Genomic DNA, 18318 nt, shown 5'->3' with positions numbered 1-18318 from the left:
TCTAGGATCCATAGTGGTTTCAGGTCGAAGAGTGGTATACACTATTATCACCATGAGAATAACTTATGACACTTTGCATAACTTTCTATATAGTATTCTCATAGCGGGTCAATCCGGTATAAATATTACTCCTAATATTCATACCTACGTTTAAGACTTGATAACTCTTTATCCATGATCCATGGGATGTGATCATCAGTCTACAAACATAATAGTCTTAATGCTTTAATGTTATCCCACTTCACACTAAAGCTCTACTACGGATACTTTAAGAATAGTGTCCTTATGTTTAATGTGTTCTCATGATTAAGTCACACTTAATACATTAAACGGACTATCTATTCCAGGGACTTTATTAATCAACCATTATAAAGAAAATGCCTTTTATTATTAATAAATAATTCGATACAAGTACCAAAAGTATTGGCCTCTAGGGCTTACACCAACAGTATCGGTTCGAAGAGAAATAGCACGATCTTCGCAGACACATGTTGTTTCTAGCTTGGTTAATGTGGAGGCGTCATCATCTGGGACTCATGCATCTCCGTATTCGTCTTACCATAGAAGACATGTGTCACCTACTCACGCACCCGAAGCACCGCAGGCATCGGAGGCACCCGAATGATTTTGAGAAGGCCCATCAGACTTATCGCGCTTGCCTCTATACCAGGACCATACTGCCACACATGTACGGGAAGGAGAGATAAAATTCAGTTGTATTCATTCTTTGAAAATCATGTTTGTTATAATATTCGAAGTTTTTGACTATGGTATTTTTTTGCAAGACTGTGATGCTTTAAAATGCATCAACCATGGCCAGAAGATTACACGTCTATCGCGGCCTAATGAGCATTGGTTTCATGATGTGATGTATGTTAGAACAAGATTTATTCATCTCCGTAAAAGGTTTTGATGATAATAAAGTATTTAAAGAACAAAAGGGTTTGCTAACATTTTGTTTAAGTTTGTAGGATCACAAACATAAAACTAATCCTGAATATTCACCACCTCTGAAGGCATCAGACTCTGGCCTCATTACCCAACTTCTCATGACATCTCAAACTATAAAGGTGTGAAAAGCAGTTGATTTGTACACTAATTTGAAGCAGTCTTGTTTAATCAAAGCCATCGATTTTTGGACCAAGTCAACTAGGATTTTAGTTTTATAAGGCTCAAGAAAAATGGATGTGACGTCTTCAGACCGTTCTACCTTTTGGTAGATACCTATAAGGGTGTACGTGGGTTGGGCCAACCCACAAAACTCGGTTAAACCCACCCAAAAAAATCCAAAAAAGTGGGTTGGGTCGGGTAATTGGGTGGATATGGATTTAAAAACTAAAAAACCCATTAAAAAATCGGATTTCGGGTAAAATCGGACCCAAACCCAAAAAACCCACTGACCCACTAATCAAACATTTATTATTATAATTTTAATTATTTTGATGAATATTAACTTAGTTGTTGCAATTTTAGTCTCTTAATATTTACTATTTTAGTGAACCATGACTTTAACTAATTTTGAATGTTTCACTCTTTAGTTATTTTGATGCTAATTCATTTTTATGTCATGCAACTTAAGTTTGTTGATAGTATTTTATGATAATTCTTATTAGTTGATAATATCATCTATTATTTTATAATGCTAAAAGATAGTAAATATAGGTTATCTAATTTTTTTTGAAGTAGATAAAAATGTTGAGTATTTTTTATGAAAAAAATATGATGAGTTGCCATTTAGTGATTTAATATTAATAAAAATAAAAAAGTTATTTGGGCAACCCCCAACCCGAAAATTTGTGGGTTTGCCCAAACCGGCCCATTGATGTAACGGGTGGTTATTTTACCTCACTAAAACCGGAGTGTCCTATATGGATTGGGTATTGGGTTTGGCCAAACCCAACCCAAACCGGCCCATGTACACCCCTAGATACCTAGTACAATAAAAGATACTAAGAGCAACACTATTATTTAGTGGATAAAGCTTCAGACCAGAAGCAAATCTCCAACGTCTCTCTTGGAATACTTCTTCACTAAGTTTGTTGTTGTTCAAACTTCCAACGAATTTTTTCTATCTCTATAAAAGGAAGCTGAAGATTCAAAGGAAGGATACAACATCACAACATATACAAAGATCTTAGCATAACTCTGAACTGTGGATTTAAGCAGGAAGTCTCATTCTAGGTAGATTGTGCACGGAAGAATTAAACCATAGGGTTTAAGTAGGAAGTCTTAAGCGGGGGCTTAATCAAGGAAGTCTCATTCGGGGGTGTTTGAGCAGGAAGTCTTGAGCAGTAGCTTAAGCATTTGTAATCGGTTTGGTTATAGCGAAAAGCTCTTTTTGAGGCAAGGGGACTAAGATACTCTTAGTTGAGGAGATGAACCAGGATAATCTTTGTGTATTGCTTGCATTTACTTTTGAATTTAATATTTTTGTTGTTGTGTTTACTCTATATCAGAGTCTAAATATTGTTTAGAATATGAACGTGTTGATTCATAAGTAAAATCAATTTGTAGCATACACAATTCAACCTCTCCCCATTTTCTTATGCATTTTTCTCGCCTTCAATGTAGTTATCTGAGTTGAGAGACTTGTGCAAGATCATTTATGTTACAGTTAACATGGTATATTGTTCGTGTTTATAGATTGATGGCACTCGAGATATCATCGTTTCATCTTCCACATGGTGAGATGTCTATCACACTGGACGATGTCTCAAGCTTGTTGAATCTTCCGATCAGAGGGAGACTGTTAGACCACGACATGATTAACATAGATGACACACTGGAGATGATGGTAGACTATTATGAAGTTGGCCAAGGGGATGTTATAAAGGAGTTAGAAACCATTTTAGGGGCTCATGCCAGATTTCGATTCTTGGAGAGGTTGTATACATGGCAGGTGCATGCAGCATAGAAGGCCATTGGTGATGATGAGCAGGTTGCACCACGTAAAGCATACGCTTTGAGAGCATACATGTTGTATTTGGTTGGAACGTCCATTTTTATGGAAAAAAGTTCCACTTATGTGGATGTGGTCTACTTGGGATACTTCGATGACTTATAAAGGATCCTTGAGAATAATTAGGGTCTCTTGTTTGGTCTACTTGTACTCCAACTTAGTTAAAGGTTGTATGTGGAAGACCAAATAGAGGACGGGTAGCATCACACTGTTGATGGTAATATTTATGCATCTTTTAGGTTTTTTATATCATTTTCATAGCATTTTTGCTACAACATTACTAATAATTCATATGTACCATTTTTTAGGTTTGGATCCTCCAGCACTTCCCACGCATATCCATCTAGTCATGTGCTTCTGTATTTTTCATTCATACCGCTCAAAGGGAATCAGGCAACGGAGTCATACAAAGTGTATCTTGATCGCTTGGTAGGAGAGGATATACACTTCTATATGTACGTTGATCATTGTGAAATGTGTACCTTTGATGACATAGCCTTCTACCCGGGATGGTTGACTTGTGGTTCACGTCTGACGCCTTCTCATCTTCCTGAGCGCATCATGCGGTAGTTCGGCTACATGCAGTTTATTTCCAGAGACCCTTCTTAGTTTGTTCCACCTGCTATGACACATAGAGATATGGATACCATATTTGATGATTGTCTTAATCATCTAATACCGGATGAGGCATGGGTTACCATAGCTCCTAGTGACTAGAGTGTTGTACATGGCTACATCCAGTGGTATTTTAGGGTGTCACATCCTTATATTACAGCGGATGATCTAAGAGATCCACATAGGACAGCTCATCAGGCGACACTAGAGGATGATCGGGCTATGGTAGATCATGTTGTCATGTGTTGCCTATATGTCATCATATCATGGAGATTGGGCAGGCGAGTCTAGACAGAGGACTCTTTCTGGATATCTGTAAGTTAAGGGATGTTCTAGATGCCATAATGGAGGAAGACGAGAGGCACTACTGTACAGGAGGCATCATAGTAATATTGGGGCCCGAGTCCATCATACGCATACCAATATTAAAGCATAATTAGATTTACATAAAACATTGTGATCAATATTGATACATGAATATTTGAACAACTACATATAACTGAAACAAAAAAGAAATTAGTTACTTTTACTCATAGTAGTTGTACAATTAAGTCCTAAAAAAAGAAGTTAAATGTCATCTATGTCGATTTCTCATACAGCACCGCTCTCTCTCTCTCTCTCTCTCTCTCTCTCTCTCTCTCTCTCTCTCTCTCTCTCTCTCTCTCTCTCTCTCTCTCTCTCTCTCTCTCTCTCTCTCTCTCTCTCTCTCTCTCTCTCTCTCTCTCTCTCTCTCAAAAGTCCCCATTCTAATGGTTTGGTCTGTTATTTATAGGAGTTGGTAGCAACAGTCTCGCCACATGAGACCTTTAGCTCGCCTAGCGAACTTGTCTTTTTCCCCTCAAGTTGTCTGTCTGCCAACTGGTCCAGGTGGGCATGTGTTTCCATATCTCGCTAGGAAGGGCCCTTCTTTACGCGTAGTAAGCCTACTTTCTTCCCCTTTAAGTTATTTATTCTAGAAGGATTCTCAAACTGCCTTGCTTCTCTAGGTGGGATATTCATCCTCGTCTAGCGAGATTCACTTTCCTTCACATTAAAGTAACTTGGTTTTAAAAAAAGGTTTGAACGATTTTAGTCTCACCTTAGCTTGCCTAGCAGATTTTCGTCCTCGTCTAGAAAGGAGGACCCTCTCTGAGATGCCATGTATCTGGTTGGGCGAAGTTTTTGGCTAGCTAGGCAAAGTTATTGCATGTGCTTCGCTAGGTTTATGCTTGTTTCGCCTAACGGACTTCTCTACCCTTTTTCTTGGTGCTATATATTTTCTTAAACTATTTTCACTTATGTTCATGAATAACAGTTAAAAAGATCACACAAATGAAAAAGGGAAAGTAATGCCACCAACCATATAATTTTTTTAGTTTTTTTAATAACTTAAATCTAATTTATTTAATTAAATACTCTTTTAAAAAAATTAAATATAATCTATTTATTAAATAGGTCTAATCTGATTTAATTTTAAATAGGTCTAATCTGATTTAATTTTAAATAGGTTAGGCTATAAATCAAATATATGATTTTTTTTAAATAACCAACTTTTTGAAAAATAATTCCAAAATAACAATTTTTTTAAAAAAATTCCAAAATAACCACATTTAAAAGAGGATGCGCCAGATGAACCGGCGTATCCCATATGAATGAAGAGGAGGTGTCAATGCCTCTGGCACCTGCATTGGGCCTCATGAAGAGGCGTCAATGCTTCTGGCACCTGCATGGTGCCTTAAGAGGAGGCGACAATGTCTTTGGTGTGTGCATGTGTTGACATATTGGGCGTCTAGCCTCTTGGCGCATGCATTTTATACTCCCTCTCCATAAATACCTCGCCTTGTATGTAATATTTTTCACACAAAATCATCCCTTACTACCATATTTTCTCTCATTCTACTCCACTATCCTTCAAGTTTTTGTGTTTTAACCATGTCTGTATACATTCAGAAGCGAAATGTCGATGTAATATTTTCTGTTGTTGCGTCTCCGATAAAGATTTGTCTCTGGAATACAAATATGTTTGAACGTCTTAATCGAACGTTGAACAGTTGGTTAGATAGAGAAACTGGAGATGGTGAAAGGATTAGAAGAATACAATGGCTTGTGTCCACGTTCAACCAAAATGGAGAAGTGCGCGAATTGGTGGATATTAAGACCGACCAAGATGTTTGTGGGATGATGCATTACATGTTCAAAATTGTTTTGATGGTTGTAATCGCATAGTTCTTGTATTCTAGTTGTTTTAATTGTTTGTGTTATTGTTTATGTAATGGTATTTTTGTCACAGACGTATAATATGAAATAAATTTAGTTTTTCATATATTGCAACAGAGGTACATGTGAATTTATCTTTGAAGACAGAGTTCATTGATTCCACAAGATTTGTTGTCATGTGGCCCTAACGTTGACTGTGGGCGTATGTCCTAGTCCACTTCTCCAATAGAATACTGTCGATCCACCATATTGCATCCGCTTTTGTCAATCTTATTTCTTCGCGGTAGTGTTTAAAAGATGGTTCTGGTAATGTGTAACGTACGTTGACAACCTTCTTCTGCAACGTCTTGTCTTTGATTTCCCGCATGAAATTCTGAGCAATATGTCTAATACAGAAGACATGCGTCGAAGGAGGATCTTGTTAGTCATTATCAATGTTATTATATGCACCGATGATTGAAGGGTGTCTGTCGGAGATCAAACATAAGTTAGGTTGCGGTGCAACGTGCAATCGGAGATTTTTTAGGAAAAAACTCCATCCCTCAACAGCCTCCCCTTCAACAAGGGCAAAGGCAATTGGAAAAATGTTGTTGTTTCCATTTTGTGTCACTGCCATCAGTAACGTTCCTTTGTATTTCCCGTACAACCGTGTACCATCAAATTGTATAATATGTTTACAAAAAGAAAAACCCATGATGCATGGTTGATACGCGCAAAAGAGACGGTGGAATATTTCATTTCCAATAGCACACGTCTCGTCTGGTTTATACGGTGGCAACGTTTCCAACTTGACAATTAACTAAGAACCCATTCATGTTCCTGTTTGCAACAAAGTAAGTGTAACACTTTACCATTTAATTAATTATATTTTATATTACAATTAACTGTAAATAATATTTTTCAATTTTTTTTATCTAAGGTGGTTAGTAAGGGGGATGAACTACAATAGGTGTCTGAAACACGCTATTGTAGTCTATCGCAATCTATTGGACCATGCTGGACCTGACGATCTAATACTCCTACAGAACTATATTTTAACTTAAAAATACTTATCATCTAATCGTTTCGTATTGTTTTACAGTTTATCTAGAGGTCATATATGGGTCTTGATCATGATGTGAACCATGATGATGCTGGAGTTTGGACAATAAAGACACCGATTATCCGGTTCACTACTGTGAAAATGCACCAGAGTGACCGGGTCAAACTGCAGTTCGGCATGCAACAATCAAACACCCAACTTCACAACATCAACCTACCACATACACACAACAATCAAACACCCAACCTCGCAACCCGTTCATGTCATCCACCCAACAACCAACCACTCAATGTCGCAATCCATTCATGTCACCCACCCAACCACAAAGCTAAGAATCAAACCCTACCCACCAACAACCATACGTTGCAACCACAACCGTCTATAGCACAGATGATTCATATGGGTCACTTCATCGTAGCCCCCCACCAATGACCACTCAAACATCTCATCACCAAAATACACAATCATTGTTTAACTATAGCACGTCCTAGAAACCATTGTTTCGTTTCCAAAACGATTAAATGTCCCAATTTGGGCAACTATACCGTCCGCAATCCACTCAACCCCCATCGACCTAACTACGATGACATGGGCACCGAACTCCATTACGGAAGCGTTGTTGGCCAGAGCCCCTCCGGATATTGGGAACAGATTATGACACATTTATCAAATACTGCTGGAACTTCCGTCAGACCTTCACATCAGCCATCATTCGATCAGGTCAGCACACAAAGACCCCAAACACCTCAAGAAAATCGTGAGAGACCTCGGAGACAAACTAACGCACCTGGATGTGGAACAGGGGGACGTTTTGATCGAGTCGGTCATTAAATTTTTGTCAATCCCATGTAACATTTATTATATCATGAATAAAAAAAATTATATTATTTTTTATTATTTGATAAATAAAAAAAATAAAAAATAAAAACCATTAAAAAAATTTATAAAAAAATACAATGGTGTATGCGCCAGATAAATTGGCGCATACACCACAAGCATCATGCAGGCGCCAGAGGCATTGGCGCCTCCTCATGAGGGCCAATGCAGACGTCAAGGGCATTGGCGCCTCCTCATGAGGCTATCAATGCAAGCGCAAATGTCTTGGACGCCTCCTTTTAGTCTATTAGGGGTGTGCCGGTTCATCTAACACATCCTTTTTTTAAATGTGATTATTTTGGAGAGAAAAATTAAAATACTTATTATTTTTGAAAAAGTTGGTTATTTTAAAAAAAAAATCCAAATATATTCTCATCTCTATTTATCTCCCTCAAAATTAACCTGATCATTCTTCATTAAAAATATCCCAACCAGATTCATCCGACTTTAAGTGGTCATGCTCCGTAAATGACTCTCCCAACAAAACAACCATTACGCCTGCCAACTGTTCGAGAAAATGGCCCAACCAGATATCCAACTCTTCAACGCCATGCGGAAGCTTTTATTTTTCCTTGGAATAAGGTTGTGAGTATGAGATGGAACCAGTAGTCCACGTGTCAAGTTCTTATAGGAGAACAGTATCAACTTCCATAACTAACTTCTATAACTAACTCCTACAAAAACTAGTAAACCCTCTTTCATTCATCCAAACCATTCCTAGTTACAAACTTTTCAACACATCAATGAGCTTCAACAGGATCACCAGCTTTCAAAACAGATGGGAGCCTTTGCACAAAGGTATCATCAAGCTCTTCAACATTATTGAAGGCTCCAAGCCTAATTTCACTCCCGGCGAACGCATTAATCTTTACACGTATGTATCAACCTCTCTCAATAACAATTATGCTTCAAGAATTATGCTTTTTTCTAACTTGGATGTTGATCAATCTATTTTCTTTGTTTTCATCACTTTTAAGCATTCGGGTTGGTTATTAATGCAACTTCTTGGTGAATTCAACATGTTTACTGCTTGTATGACTCTGTAATACTTCTTTGCTCAATCTTGACACTCTTTGTACTTAAATTGTAATGCAGGATCGTCTATAGTATGTGCAACTATAACCATCACCGAGAACTATCTAACAAGTATCGGGAGATATGTGAAGAGTACATAATGTCAAAAGTGAGTTACAATGTCATTTGGCTTTTCTAGACCTTTTCAAGACCCGATGGTGTATGTATACGTTAACATAATTTTCTTATTAATAGGTTTTGCCATCTTTGCGAGAAAAGAAAGATGACCTTTTGTTGAGAGAACTGCTCAAAAGATGGTCAGATTACAAAGTTATGACCAGACACCTCTCGTTCATTTTTAACTATCTTGACCGATATATTCAAAGATTTATGTGTTCTTCTCTTGAAGAATTCAACTTCTCATCCTTTAATCACGGGGTTGGTGATGTGATTCTTTAGAAATTTTGCATCGGTGGTTTTCTAATTTATTTCTTTTGCATTTCCGTTTTTGATTTTTTTAACACTAGGTTTACTTCATTTTAATTGTGTCAGGTATATGAAACGATGAATAAAGAAATAATGGATGCTATATTTTCTGTGGTATTCTCTATTTTTCATTACTATATGTTTCTCACTATAAATTTATGTTCATAATGCTGCTATATTGAATCCAAATTAGTCATTTGGTATTTTCCTGTAATAGTAGCTGTTTTGTCTTAATTTGTTGGCATCCAGATTGATCGGAAACTTGCAGGAGAGATGATTGATCAAACATTTGTTATTAACACGTTGGATTTCTACATAAACTTTTACAAATGCACAAAAAAGGACAAGGCCGAGGTGAACCGCAGCTCAGCTGATTTATCGAAGAAAATCAAGTTGATAAGCTCTGATGGGACTGTGTTTGAAATTGACTATGCTGTGGCACTTATGTGTAAAAGATTTGAGGACATTACTGAGACCATTTCTGTTGGTGATGACTTTGATGCCTTTTCTGTTCATAAAGTGAGTAGCAAAATATTGTCAATGATTGTTGAATACTGCAAGAAGCGCAGAAGCTATTATAAACTAAAGAAATGGGATGCTAAATTTGTGGAAGTTGACCCTAGAACTCTGCTTGATCTTACAACATCTGCATGCTACATGAAAATCGAGAGCCTGGAGCAGCTAACATGGAGCAAAGTAGATGAGTTGATAAAAGGAAAAACACCAGAAGAAATTGCTGAGATGTTTGGAGATGTAGATGACTCAAACTCCAAGTTATTAGAAGAGAACATACAAAAAATAGAGTCTTTGGAGATGTAGATGTTTAGTTTACCATTTAATTAGTACATTGGATCTAATCCAATTAGAGTTGACACAATGTTTGTAAATAAATCCTTATGCAATCATAAAAGACTTAGATGAATAATTGATGGTTTATATCAAAAGATATGGTATTCTTACTATATTTCGAGGTGTTAGTAGTCACGGTCCGAATTTTAAACATTGGTCCTATCCGATGAGAAAAATGAGGGATTTTTCCTTGGTTCACACCCCAATCAAAGGGAAAAGTGATGCACTCTTTAATTTTTCATCTCGGCCAATGGTCCGAGGTGAAAAGTTGTGCACTTTCTATAATATCTTCGTAATAGTGTTTGTTGTTGTGTTATCAAAAAGTTTTTTTTAATTCTTAGACAATTCAACCGCCTCTTATTCTCACCTTCAAAATGTAGTCTTAACCTAGCAAATAGAAATTTTTAGTTATTTCGACCATAGCGTTTTGTTCTATTGACGTGTCAAATTTATTGTCGAACTTGAAAAAGTATATAAATAAGATAATAGAATTGACGTGTCAAATTTATTGTCGAACTTGAAAAAGTATATAAATAAGATAATAGATCTCAACGATTATTCCCTTTTCTTCAATTTACACAAGTTCATATTCTATTTAATTATATATGCATATGTATCAAGTGTTAATGTTTTATGTTTTTTACATTAGCAATGTCGATAAGTTTGTGCGTGTGTCGTGTTTAGTATTCATGTGAGATTATCTGATTCTTCATAGATAATAGTCGTGAATCATAGATAATAGTCGTGATCAAAAATATTTCTTTTTGTATAGCAAGTAACCAAGTTTGTCTTTTAAAACCAGTGAAATGATTGATAGTACAAATGATGTTGATACAAAGGGTTACATTAGTGGCTAAAAGTTGCAACTATATATTAAAATGTAGACCTATCTTATAAAACCTTTTAAAATCTTTCTTCTAAAGAGACTCTAAGATTCCTCATAGAGCTCTTTGATTTTCTCAATTTCATCATAGCTTCCAAGGAATATTGGTGATCTATCATGTATTTTCTCTGGAACCAAGTCGAGTGCCTGCAAACCATAATATCATATGATTCATGTATAGCATAAAATGTATATGTTTCATGTTCATTTAAACTTTGATGGATGCATCATGTCAAAGTCAAGATATGTAAATGCAACCACTTTTAAGGTAACAATTTAAACTATTAGGGCAAAGAAAAAGAATCATACCCTTTGTTTTCCTGTGAAAGCTTGACCTCCTGCTTGTTCCATCAAATATGACATTGGAAACACTTCATACAAAACCCTAATTTCACAATCGAAATTCATAATCATCAATTATTGATTTCAACATATCATATCTAAAAAATATGACTATTTCTTGAATCGACACCGAAATGTCTGATTTTTCACACAGGTTATAATGTATGTGTATTGAGTGTTCGACGATTCGAGAAACATAACTCATATTTTTTTTTACGAGAATTCATGTTACTAACTCTCGCGATAGGTTAGGATCATACCTTAGTTTTCCATTTGGATTTTTGATATCAGCAGGGTACATGAAGATACCACCATATAGCAATGTTCTATGGATATCAGCTACCATACTGCAATATTCATTCTTTGTCAGAGCACAAAATGAAAACATTAATTTTAACAAAATCGAAGAAAAACTATAACAAGTTCAAAATCATATACCTTCCAATGTACCTAAGAGATTTCGGTGATGAACCATCTTGTGGAAACTTGCAATTTGCTACATATCTAGAAAACAAAAAGTTTCATTGATTCATTTCAAATAGTACTAATGTGACAGAATCTTCAAAACTTACTTGGAAGTTGGTTCATCCCAGTTTTTCGCATTTCCTTCATTCACCGAATAAATCTTCCCTTTCTTAGGTACCTTGATGTTTGGATGAGTCAATATGAACTCTCCAAGGGAAGGATCAAGTGTGAAACCATTCACTCCATATCCAGTGCTAAGCACAAACTGAAATCCCACAGTTTATTCAATCAGAATCAAATACTCAAAACATGAAGAAAAAAATACATCAATATGATATCTTATGTTATTATTCGATATCGGTTTTTACCGTGCAAGAGCTTCCATACATGCAATAACCAGCTGCTACTAATTTACTACCAGGTTGCAAAGCATCTTGAATGGTAACATTGTTTGTATCCTTCACCATGTAAATACCAAAGATAGTTCCTATAGAAACTCCACAATCAATGTTTGAGGATCCATCCAAAGGATCAAAGACAACAATGTATTTGCCACGTTGCGATGGTGGCACAATGATAGCATCTTCATTCTCTTCGGAAACAAGAAGACACGTTCTTCCACTGCTGATTAACGCTTTCACAAATACTTCATTAGAAATCACATCCAATTTCTTTTGTTCCTCGCCCTTAGAAAAATCAAAAAATCAAAATACAAAAATTCATTTTAGATTTATTGAATAATTGATATATCAGATATATAATACTAACTAGTTAGTTATGTATCAGATACATATAACTAACTAGTTAGTTATTCGGTTAATCGGTTACTGACTTGAATATTGGTGTCTCCGGCAAGTCCTAAGAGTTTTGCCAATCCTGCCTGGGAGTAAAATAAATCATAAAAATATTTCAAGAAAATTGAAATTGTAAACTTTCTCTCAAAAGAAAAAGAATGAAGAAGAAGAGTAGTACCTTGTTAACAGAAGAGCAAACGAATTTGCAGCCAAGAACAATGTGACTAATAAGGATGGTGAAATCTCCGCGTGATTCAGGAAACTTTGATTGTTCATTGAGAACAAAGCGAGTAATTGTCATCAAATCAGTTCTGTTAGCTTCTGCTTGATGATCCATTTTGGAAACTAGCAACAAAGTGTGAGAAGTAATTGAATGAAATGATTTTGGTGATGAATATGAAGAAGGATAAAGTATATTTATATTCTTATAAAAAGTATTGTCAATGAGTGAGATAAGAACAACACATGGATAATGAGCTGTAATTATGGATGAACTCGTCTCGTTGTTTCGCTTTTTTGTTTCAATTAATTACACTTTCCTAACATAAAACTTTTTAAAGTACACTAGTACTATTTTTTCCTAAAATATTAGTAGTATATACTTTCATTATATTCAATTATATTCTTTGAGTTTCCTATCTAATAAGTTTTAGATTATTATGAATCTTACAAATACATTTGTGTCCTTGAGTTGGTCCGAATAATCAAATCTAAATTTACTCTCTCTTTATCATGTATAAAAATACAAAATGGATTTTTTTTTTTTATATTGGAATCCGATTTCATATGTAACAATACAAAATGGATATTTTTTTATATTGGAATCCGATTTCATATGTAACCAATTAATAGTATTTGTTTTATTGACTTATTTCATGACATACAAACGCATTAAAATGTTAATTTTAATATTTATATTAGTAATATTAGATATATAAAATGTGTCATCACCTAAAGGCATAGTAATATAAAAATTAAAATGAGTAGTTTCGCATTTGATTTTTTGATTTAATTTTTTTAATATATCTCTACTTCTATGAGTGGTTCTGTAACACCCAGATTGTTTTCAAGATTATCGATTGATCTTATAAACCAATACAAAAATTTTCGGCATGCTTTATCCTCACTCACGTGCTTTTCGAAAAACTTTCCAGAAGATCGCATATGCAAATACTACTTCAAGTTAGGCACACTTAACTATGTAGTTCTTATTTGTTAGGCTATCAAAAGAAGATGTATCTTTTTGGTATAGGAAGTATCAATCAATCCTTATAAGTCTTCCTTCAACCATGCAATCTCATACTTGCACAGCCTCAGGATCTCTCTCATTTCGATGTGAATCCAACGACCACTCTCCGCCCTCTTCGACCTCGAGTGTTATATCAATTCTCCGCCCTCTTTTGCCTCGAGTGTTACAGGTTCCGCATTTAACCTTTTTTAATTTGATTTTTTAATATCGCTCAATTTGAAAAACTCTTCCATCCTATCCAAAATATTTAGACAAAATCTCACTGAATCGATAAACAAAATTGAAGATTATTTTCACAAAAGGCGTCGATTACAACAACCACATGCAATAGTTGCACCCGTGCCATATTCGTCGATTTTGTGATACTTTAAAGATAAGTAATTCAACTAAAATTTTCTCATTTTCCTCTCTAGGGACTGTGCCAGAGCATTCCCTCAAATTAGGTTAAATATTCTTAAGTTCTGGCTAAATATGTTTAAGTTATACTAGTTTTTTTCTCTAATATTAAAATATAGACTTGAAATTATATTCAATTCTATTTTTTTAGAGTATCAATTTCATTAATTCTAAATTCAAATGTTTTGATTCGTATGTCTTGTTAAATATTGAGATTTTTTTATTCAAATAATCCAGTTTTTCAAAAAAATTCTAAAAATAATTCACATTTTAGATAATTTTCCAAAATATCCTATTTTAAAACACTGGTGTCAGACCAATTGACGAATGCACTCTAATTTTAAGAGCAGACGTCAATTGGATTGGATTCTACACCTAGTGCTACCAATTCAATTGGCGTATATGTGTAAGGTTTAAGAGCAGTCGCCAATTGGTTTGACACCAGTGTGTGTTGCGTTATTTTTTTTATAATAATTGACATTTGATATAAAAGTTGAAATCGGAAATATTAATATTAATATTAGGTTGTGTTTACATACGAAAACCAAAAATACTAATATCGTTGACCGGGATAACCCAACTGACATCTGAATCCACATCCCCTAGCTACCCGAACGTATGGCCCTAACCCACGTTGTTAATTCACCACATGTGTTTGAGGATTTGAGGACTCAGGAACATCACCACCACTTGCAGTAGATTCCATAAGATATTCAGTCGATTCCACGAAGTCATGTGTATGTAATGAAGCGTTATCTCCATAGATGAGTTCGTGACTCATGCCAGAGTAGTTGGGTGTGTTTGAATTTTTGGGGTGCGATCGAAATTATTTAAGGTTGGTGTGAATGATTCGTTGAGGAAAGGTTGAAATTGTTGTTATGGTGTTTGGTAGCCATCCGATTGTTGCATGTTTTGGTTTTGTGATGTTTGAGCTTCTTAGTTATAATATGAGGCACCTTTGGTGTTAAATGATCGCTGAGTGTTTTGGCTATGACGGCTATGGTAGGGTGATATGTTGGGGACATATGGATGTTGGGTGTCCTGATGATGATCATCTTGTTGACGGTGGTACGGGATAATGATCTTGGTATTGTGGTTGGGTGTTTAGCATGTGAAGGTCGTAGGTTTGTCTCTTTGTGGACCGATAATTTTGTTGGGTAGGGAGTTGTGAGTAATCGGTTTGGTTATTTTATGGGTGGGGGGGATTAGATGTTGAACCTTCTTGTATGTAAGTGACTTGGCGTGGATCGTATAGGTACATATCATCGGCGAAGAACTCAAATTCAATCAATTTGTATCAAGTCATATAATTATGAGTTAGTTTTTCTTCGATTTGCACCACATCGTCACTTAAGACATGGTCATGTCGGTGCTTCCATTTTTGACACTCAGATCTAGAGAAGCTTTGCCAAGGGTTAAAGTTCCATTGGTCGTTAACTCTTCGTAGATGTCATTCTCCGAGGTTTGTCGGAGGATATGGGATGTGTTAAAGCATATCGAACTGCAATTTAACACGATCATTATGGTGCATCTCCATAGTGGTGAACCTGATGATCGGTGTTCATGCAGTCCAAACAGTTGCATCTTGGTCTAAGTTGATCCAAGAGATTGTGATACTGGGTAATACAATATCTAGGATATCTGTTGTAACTCATACCACGAGCCGGCATCTGCACCAAAAAAAGAATATATTATTTATAGATAAGATTGGTAAAGTAAAAGTAAATATAGTTAATGTTAAGAACTTACTTTTGTGCGTACGCGAATATGAACGGGTTGTGGTTGACGGGCGTTAGGGACGGTAGTCTGGACCAACCTCATACTTGGAGCAAAACAGCGCATCCAAAAAATGTAGATGTGTCTTTGTGTGCATTTTTACACAAAGAGCTATACAGATAAGTCAAATAAGTGTATCCCTAACTATAACTTCTTATTTTATCTACATGTCTTAATAAAGTTAAATACATAAAATACATACTATAACCACTACCTTCGAGAAATAAAAATAAATCAATTAAAAGCATAATATATCACCTAATTTTTATTATTCGAGCTTCTTCGGTAGAATTTTCATCTAATTGTAAATTATTGTAATATACCTTAAGGCGCGAAAGCAATATACCTTGATCTATCAAGTTATCATCTAATAAGTCAGTACCCAAGAGTTCCATGCAAATTGAATTTGCTTAGTTGGTTTTTTCATTTACCACCTTACCCTCGATAGGCAACCCCAATTCTTCTAACGTTACGGTACATTCACCGGTTGAAAACCAGAAAGTGTGTGTCTCGGGACGCCATCTTTCACATAAGGCTAGTATAGACTTATTATCAACCGACCAAGACATGATTTTGCTAACATGTCAAAAACCGACGAGGTCGACATAAGGTTGAATCAACTCGTCGAAGGCAACAAATTCGTGGACACGAGTACGAAACCTAGGAAATTTTTATCCAAATAACCCATTTTTTTCAAATAAATAACTCATTTTTTCACTTATTTCCCAAAGTAACTCACTTTCAAACAAACAAAAAATCTCAAAACAAAGGAGACACCAATTGAATTGGCGTTTGTGTACAACACATAAGAGGAGGCGTCAATCCAATTAGTTATAGTGTACAAACATGTAGGAGAGAGAATGTATTATCTCTCCTATATGTTTGTACATTATCGTCAATTGGATTGGCGCCTCCTTTTATGTGTTGTACACAGATGCTAATTGGATTGACACCTCCTTATGTTGAAATATTTTTTTATTTGAAAGTGGGTTATTTGGAGAAATAAGTGGAAAAGTGGGTTAGTTTGGATATTTGTTTGAGAAAATGGTGAGAACAAACCTTGTGGAATGCATGAACGACGTATTCAAAGGCATTAGAAATCTATCAATAACCGCATTGATGAAAACAACTTATTTTAGGTTGGCATCACTCTTCGCAACCAGAGGCAAAAGATGGAGGGCAGTGTTAATGTTGGACCAATTATTTAGTGAATGTTGCATGAAAGTGATGAAAGAGAAAACTATCAAACCTAGCACACACCCGGTTACAATCTTTGACCGTCATAGTCGAACTTTCGGTGTATAGGAAATAATGGTCCATAATGAGAGGAGGCTAAATTTATCATATGTTGTCAACGTAAACAGAAGTTGGTGTGACTGTGGCAAGTTTCACGTCTTCCATATACCTTGCTCACATGTCATTGTGGCACGCGCACATACTCGTCCGGATGCTTACAGCCATCTATCTGATGTTTACAAGACCATTAATATTATGAATGTCTACAACAAAAGTTTCGTAGTACTAGCAATAGAGAAATATTGGTCTTCATATTAAGGGGACATAGTTTGGTACAATGATGAGATGCGAAGAAAGAAAAAATGACGCTCAAATAGCACGCGTATTAGAACAAAAATAAATACAACTGATAAAATGATAAGATTATGTAAATAAACAACACAAACAAACTATAGATATTTCATAAAAACATCTCCATCGGAGACTTGACTCTCGAATAAATCATTGTCTCTTTGCAGCGACGAAGACGAACCATGTTAGGAATATTATAAGAGAGGTGAAAAAATGGATCACATCACATCTCTATTTATACTAAAAATAACATAACACGTTCGTGCCAAGGTAATTGGCGACTGCACTTAAACATAACACATTGACATCTATTAGATTAATCAAATTCACATCACCTCTTTAATTTAGAATAAATACACCAAATGACATGACACCAATATTTTGACATGTTTATCTCTCTAAAAAGTGAGATAGTTTAAAATTTTATCTAAAATATGGATTATTTAAAAAAAATTATTTTGGTAAAAACATCAAATATTAATTCTATGTTTGAAATATTGAAATTATACTGTCGATCCTATTTGTTGGTTTGACACTGGCCTTCATATGCAAAGCATATGTTTGTAAGTAAATTATTTAACGTAATATAGATAAATGTGTTGATAAAAAAAAACAAGTTAATCTATTCTTGTTCAAATCATTTTGATGAAACTGCATGAATAAATTCAAATAAAACGCACAGAAGAGGTCATATTTATTGCACAAAATATTTATATTAAATAGTTTGTATTTAGAAACACTGTCCCATAATTTTCAAATTAAACATGTGATATTGATATGCCCATCATC

The 18318-nt window shown here is 35.3% G+C and overlaps 2 protein-coding genes across 2 annotated transcripts; one reads left to right on the top strand and one right to left on the bottom strand.

Annotated features, from left to right (window-relative positions):
- The first annotated feature begins 8058 nt into the window (after nt 1-8058).
- Nucleotides 8059-10110, top strand: LOC127085070 (uncharacterized). The gene is made up of 5 exons (XM_051025638.1): nt 8059-8562; nt 8784-8871; nt 8958-9140; nt 9255-9302; nt 9438-10110. Exons 1-5 carry the CDS (start codon nt 8432-8434, stop codon nt 10005-10007), a joined length of 1020 nt encoding a protein of 339 aa, XP_050881595.1. The 5' UTR covers nt 8059-8431; the 3' UTR covers nt 10008-10110.
- A 672-nt stretch (nt 10111-10782) lies between these two features.
- LOC127085060 (fructose-1,6-bisphosphatase, cytosolic) lies at nt 10783-13001 on the bottom strand. Its single transcript, XM_051025626.1, has 8 exons — nt 12700-13001; nt 12560-12607; nt 12096-12413; nt 11835-11992; nt 11701-11766; nt 11523-11609; nt 11230-11305; nt 10783-11067 (listed from the first exon to the last, which is right to left on the bottom strand). Exons 1-8 carry the CDS (start codon nt 12856-12858, stop codon nt 10966-10968), a joined length of 1014 nt encoding a protein of 337 aa, XP_050881583.1. The 5' UTR covers nt 12859-13001; the 3' UTR covers nt 10783-10965.
- Between the last annotated feature and the right edge of the window lie 5317 nt (nt 13002-18318).

Source organism: Lathyrus oleraceus, chromosome 1, assembly GCF_024323335.1.
Source record: "Lathyrus oleraceus cultivar Zhongwan6 chromosome 1, CAAS_Psat_ZW6_1.0, whole genome shotgun sequence".
NCBI classification, from domain to species: domain Eukaryota; kingdom Viridiplantae; phylum Streptophyta; class Magnoliopsida; order Fabales; family Fabaceae; genus Lathyrus; species Lathyrus oleraceus.
The sequence above is the reverse complement of the archived record's forward strand: the minus strand, read 5'-3'. Positions and strand labels throughout refer to the sequence as shown.

Excerpts from the sequence above, each read along its gene's own strand:
- LOC127085070 (XM_051025638.1), top strand. The coding sequence starts at position 8,432 with ATGAGCTTCAACAGGATCACCAGCTTTCAAAACAGATGGGAGCCTTTG. Across the intron at positions 8,872-8,957 it reads AAGAGTACATAATGTCAAAA|GTTTTGCCATCTTTGCGAGA; the intron begins GTGAGTTACAAT and ends TCTTATTAATAG. Across the intron at positions 9,303-9,437 it reads TGGATGCTATATTTTCTGTG|ATTGATCGGAAACTTGCAGG; the intron begins GTATTCTCTATT and ends GTTGGCATCCAG.
- LOC127085060 (XM_051025626.1), bottom strand. The coding sequence starts at position 12,858 with ATGGATCATCAAGCAGAAGCTAACAGAACTGATTTGATGACAATTACT. Across the intron at positions 12,608-12,699 it reads TTTGCTCTTCTGTTAACAAG|GCAGGATTGGCAAAACTCTT; the intron begins GTACTACTCTTC and ends TTTTACTCCCAG. Across the intron at positions 11,767-11,834 it reads TGGGATGAACCAACTTCCAA|ATATGTAGCAAATTGCAAGT; the intron begins GTAAGTTTTGAA and ends TTTGTTTTCTAG.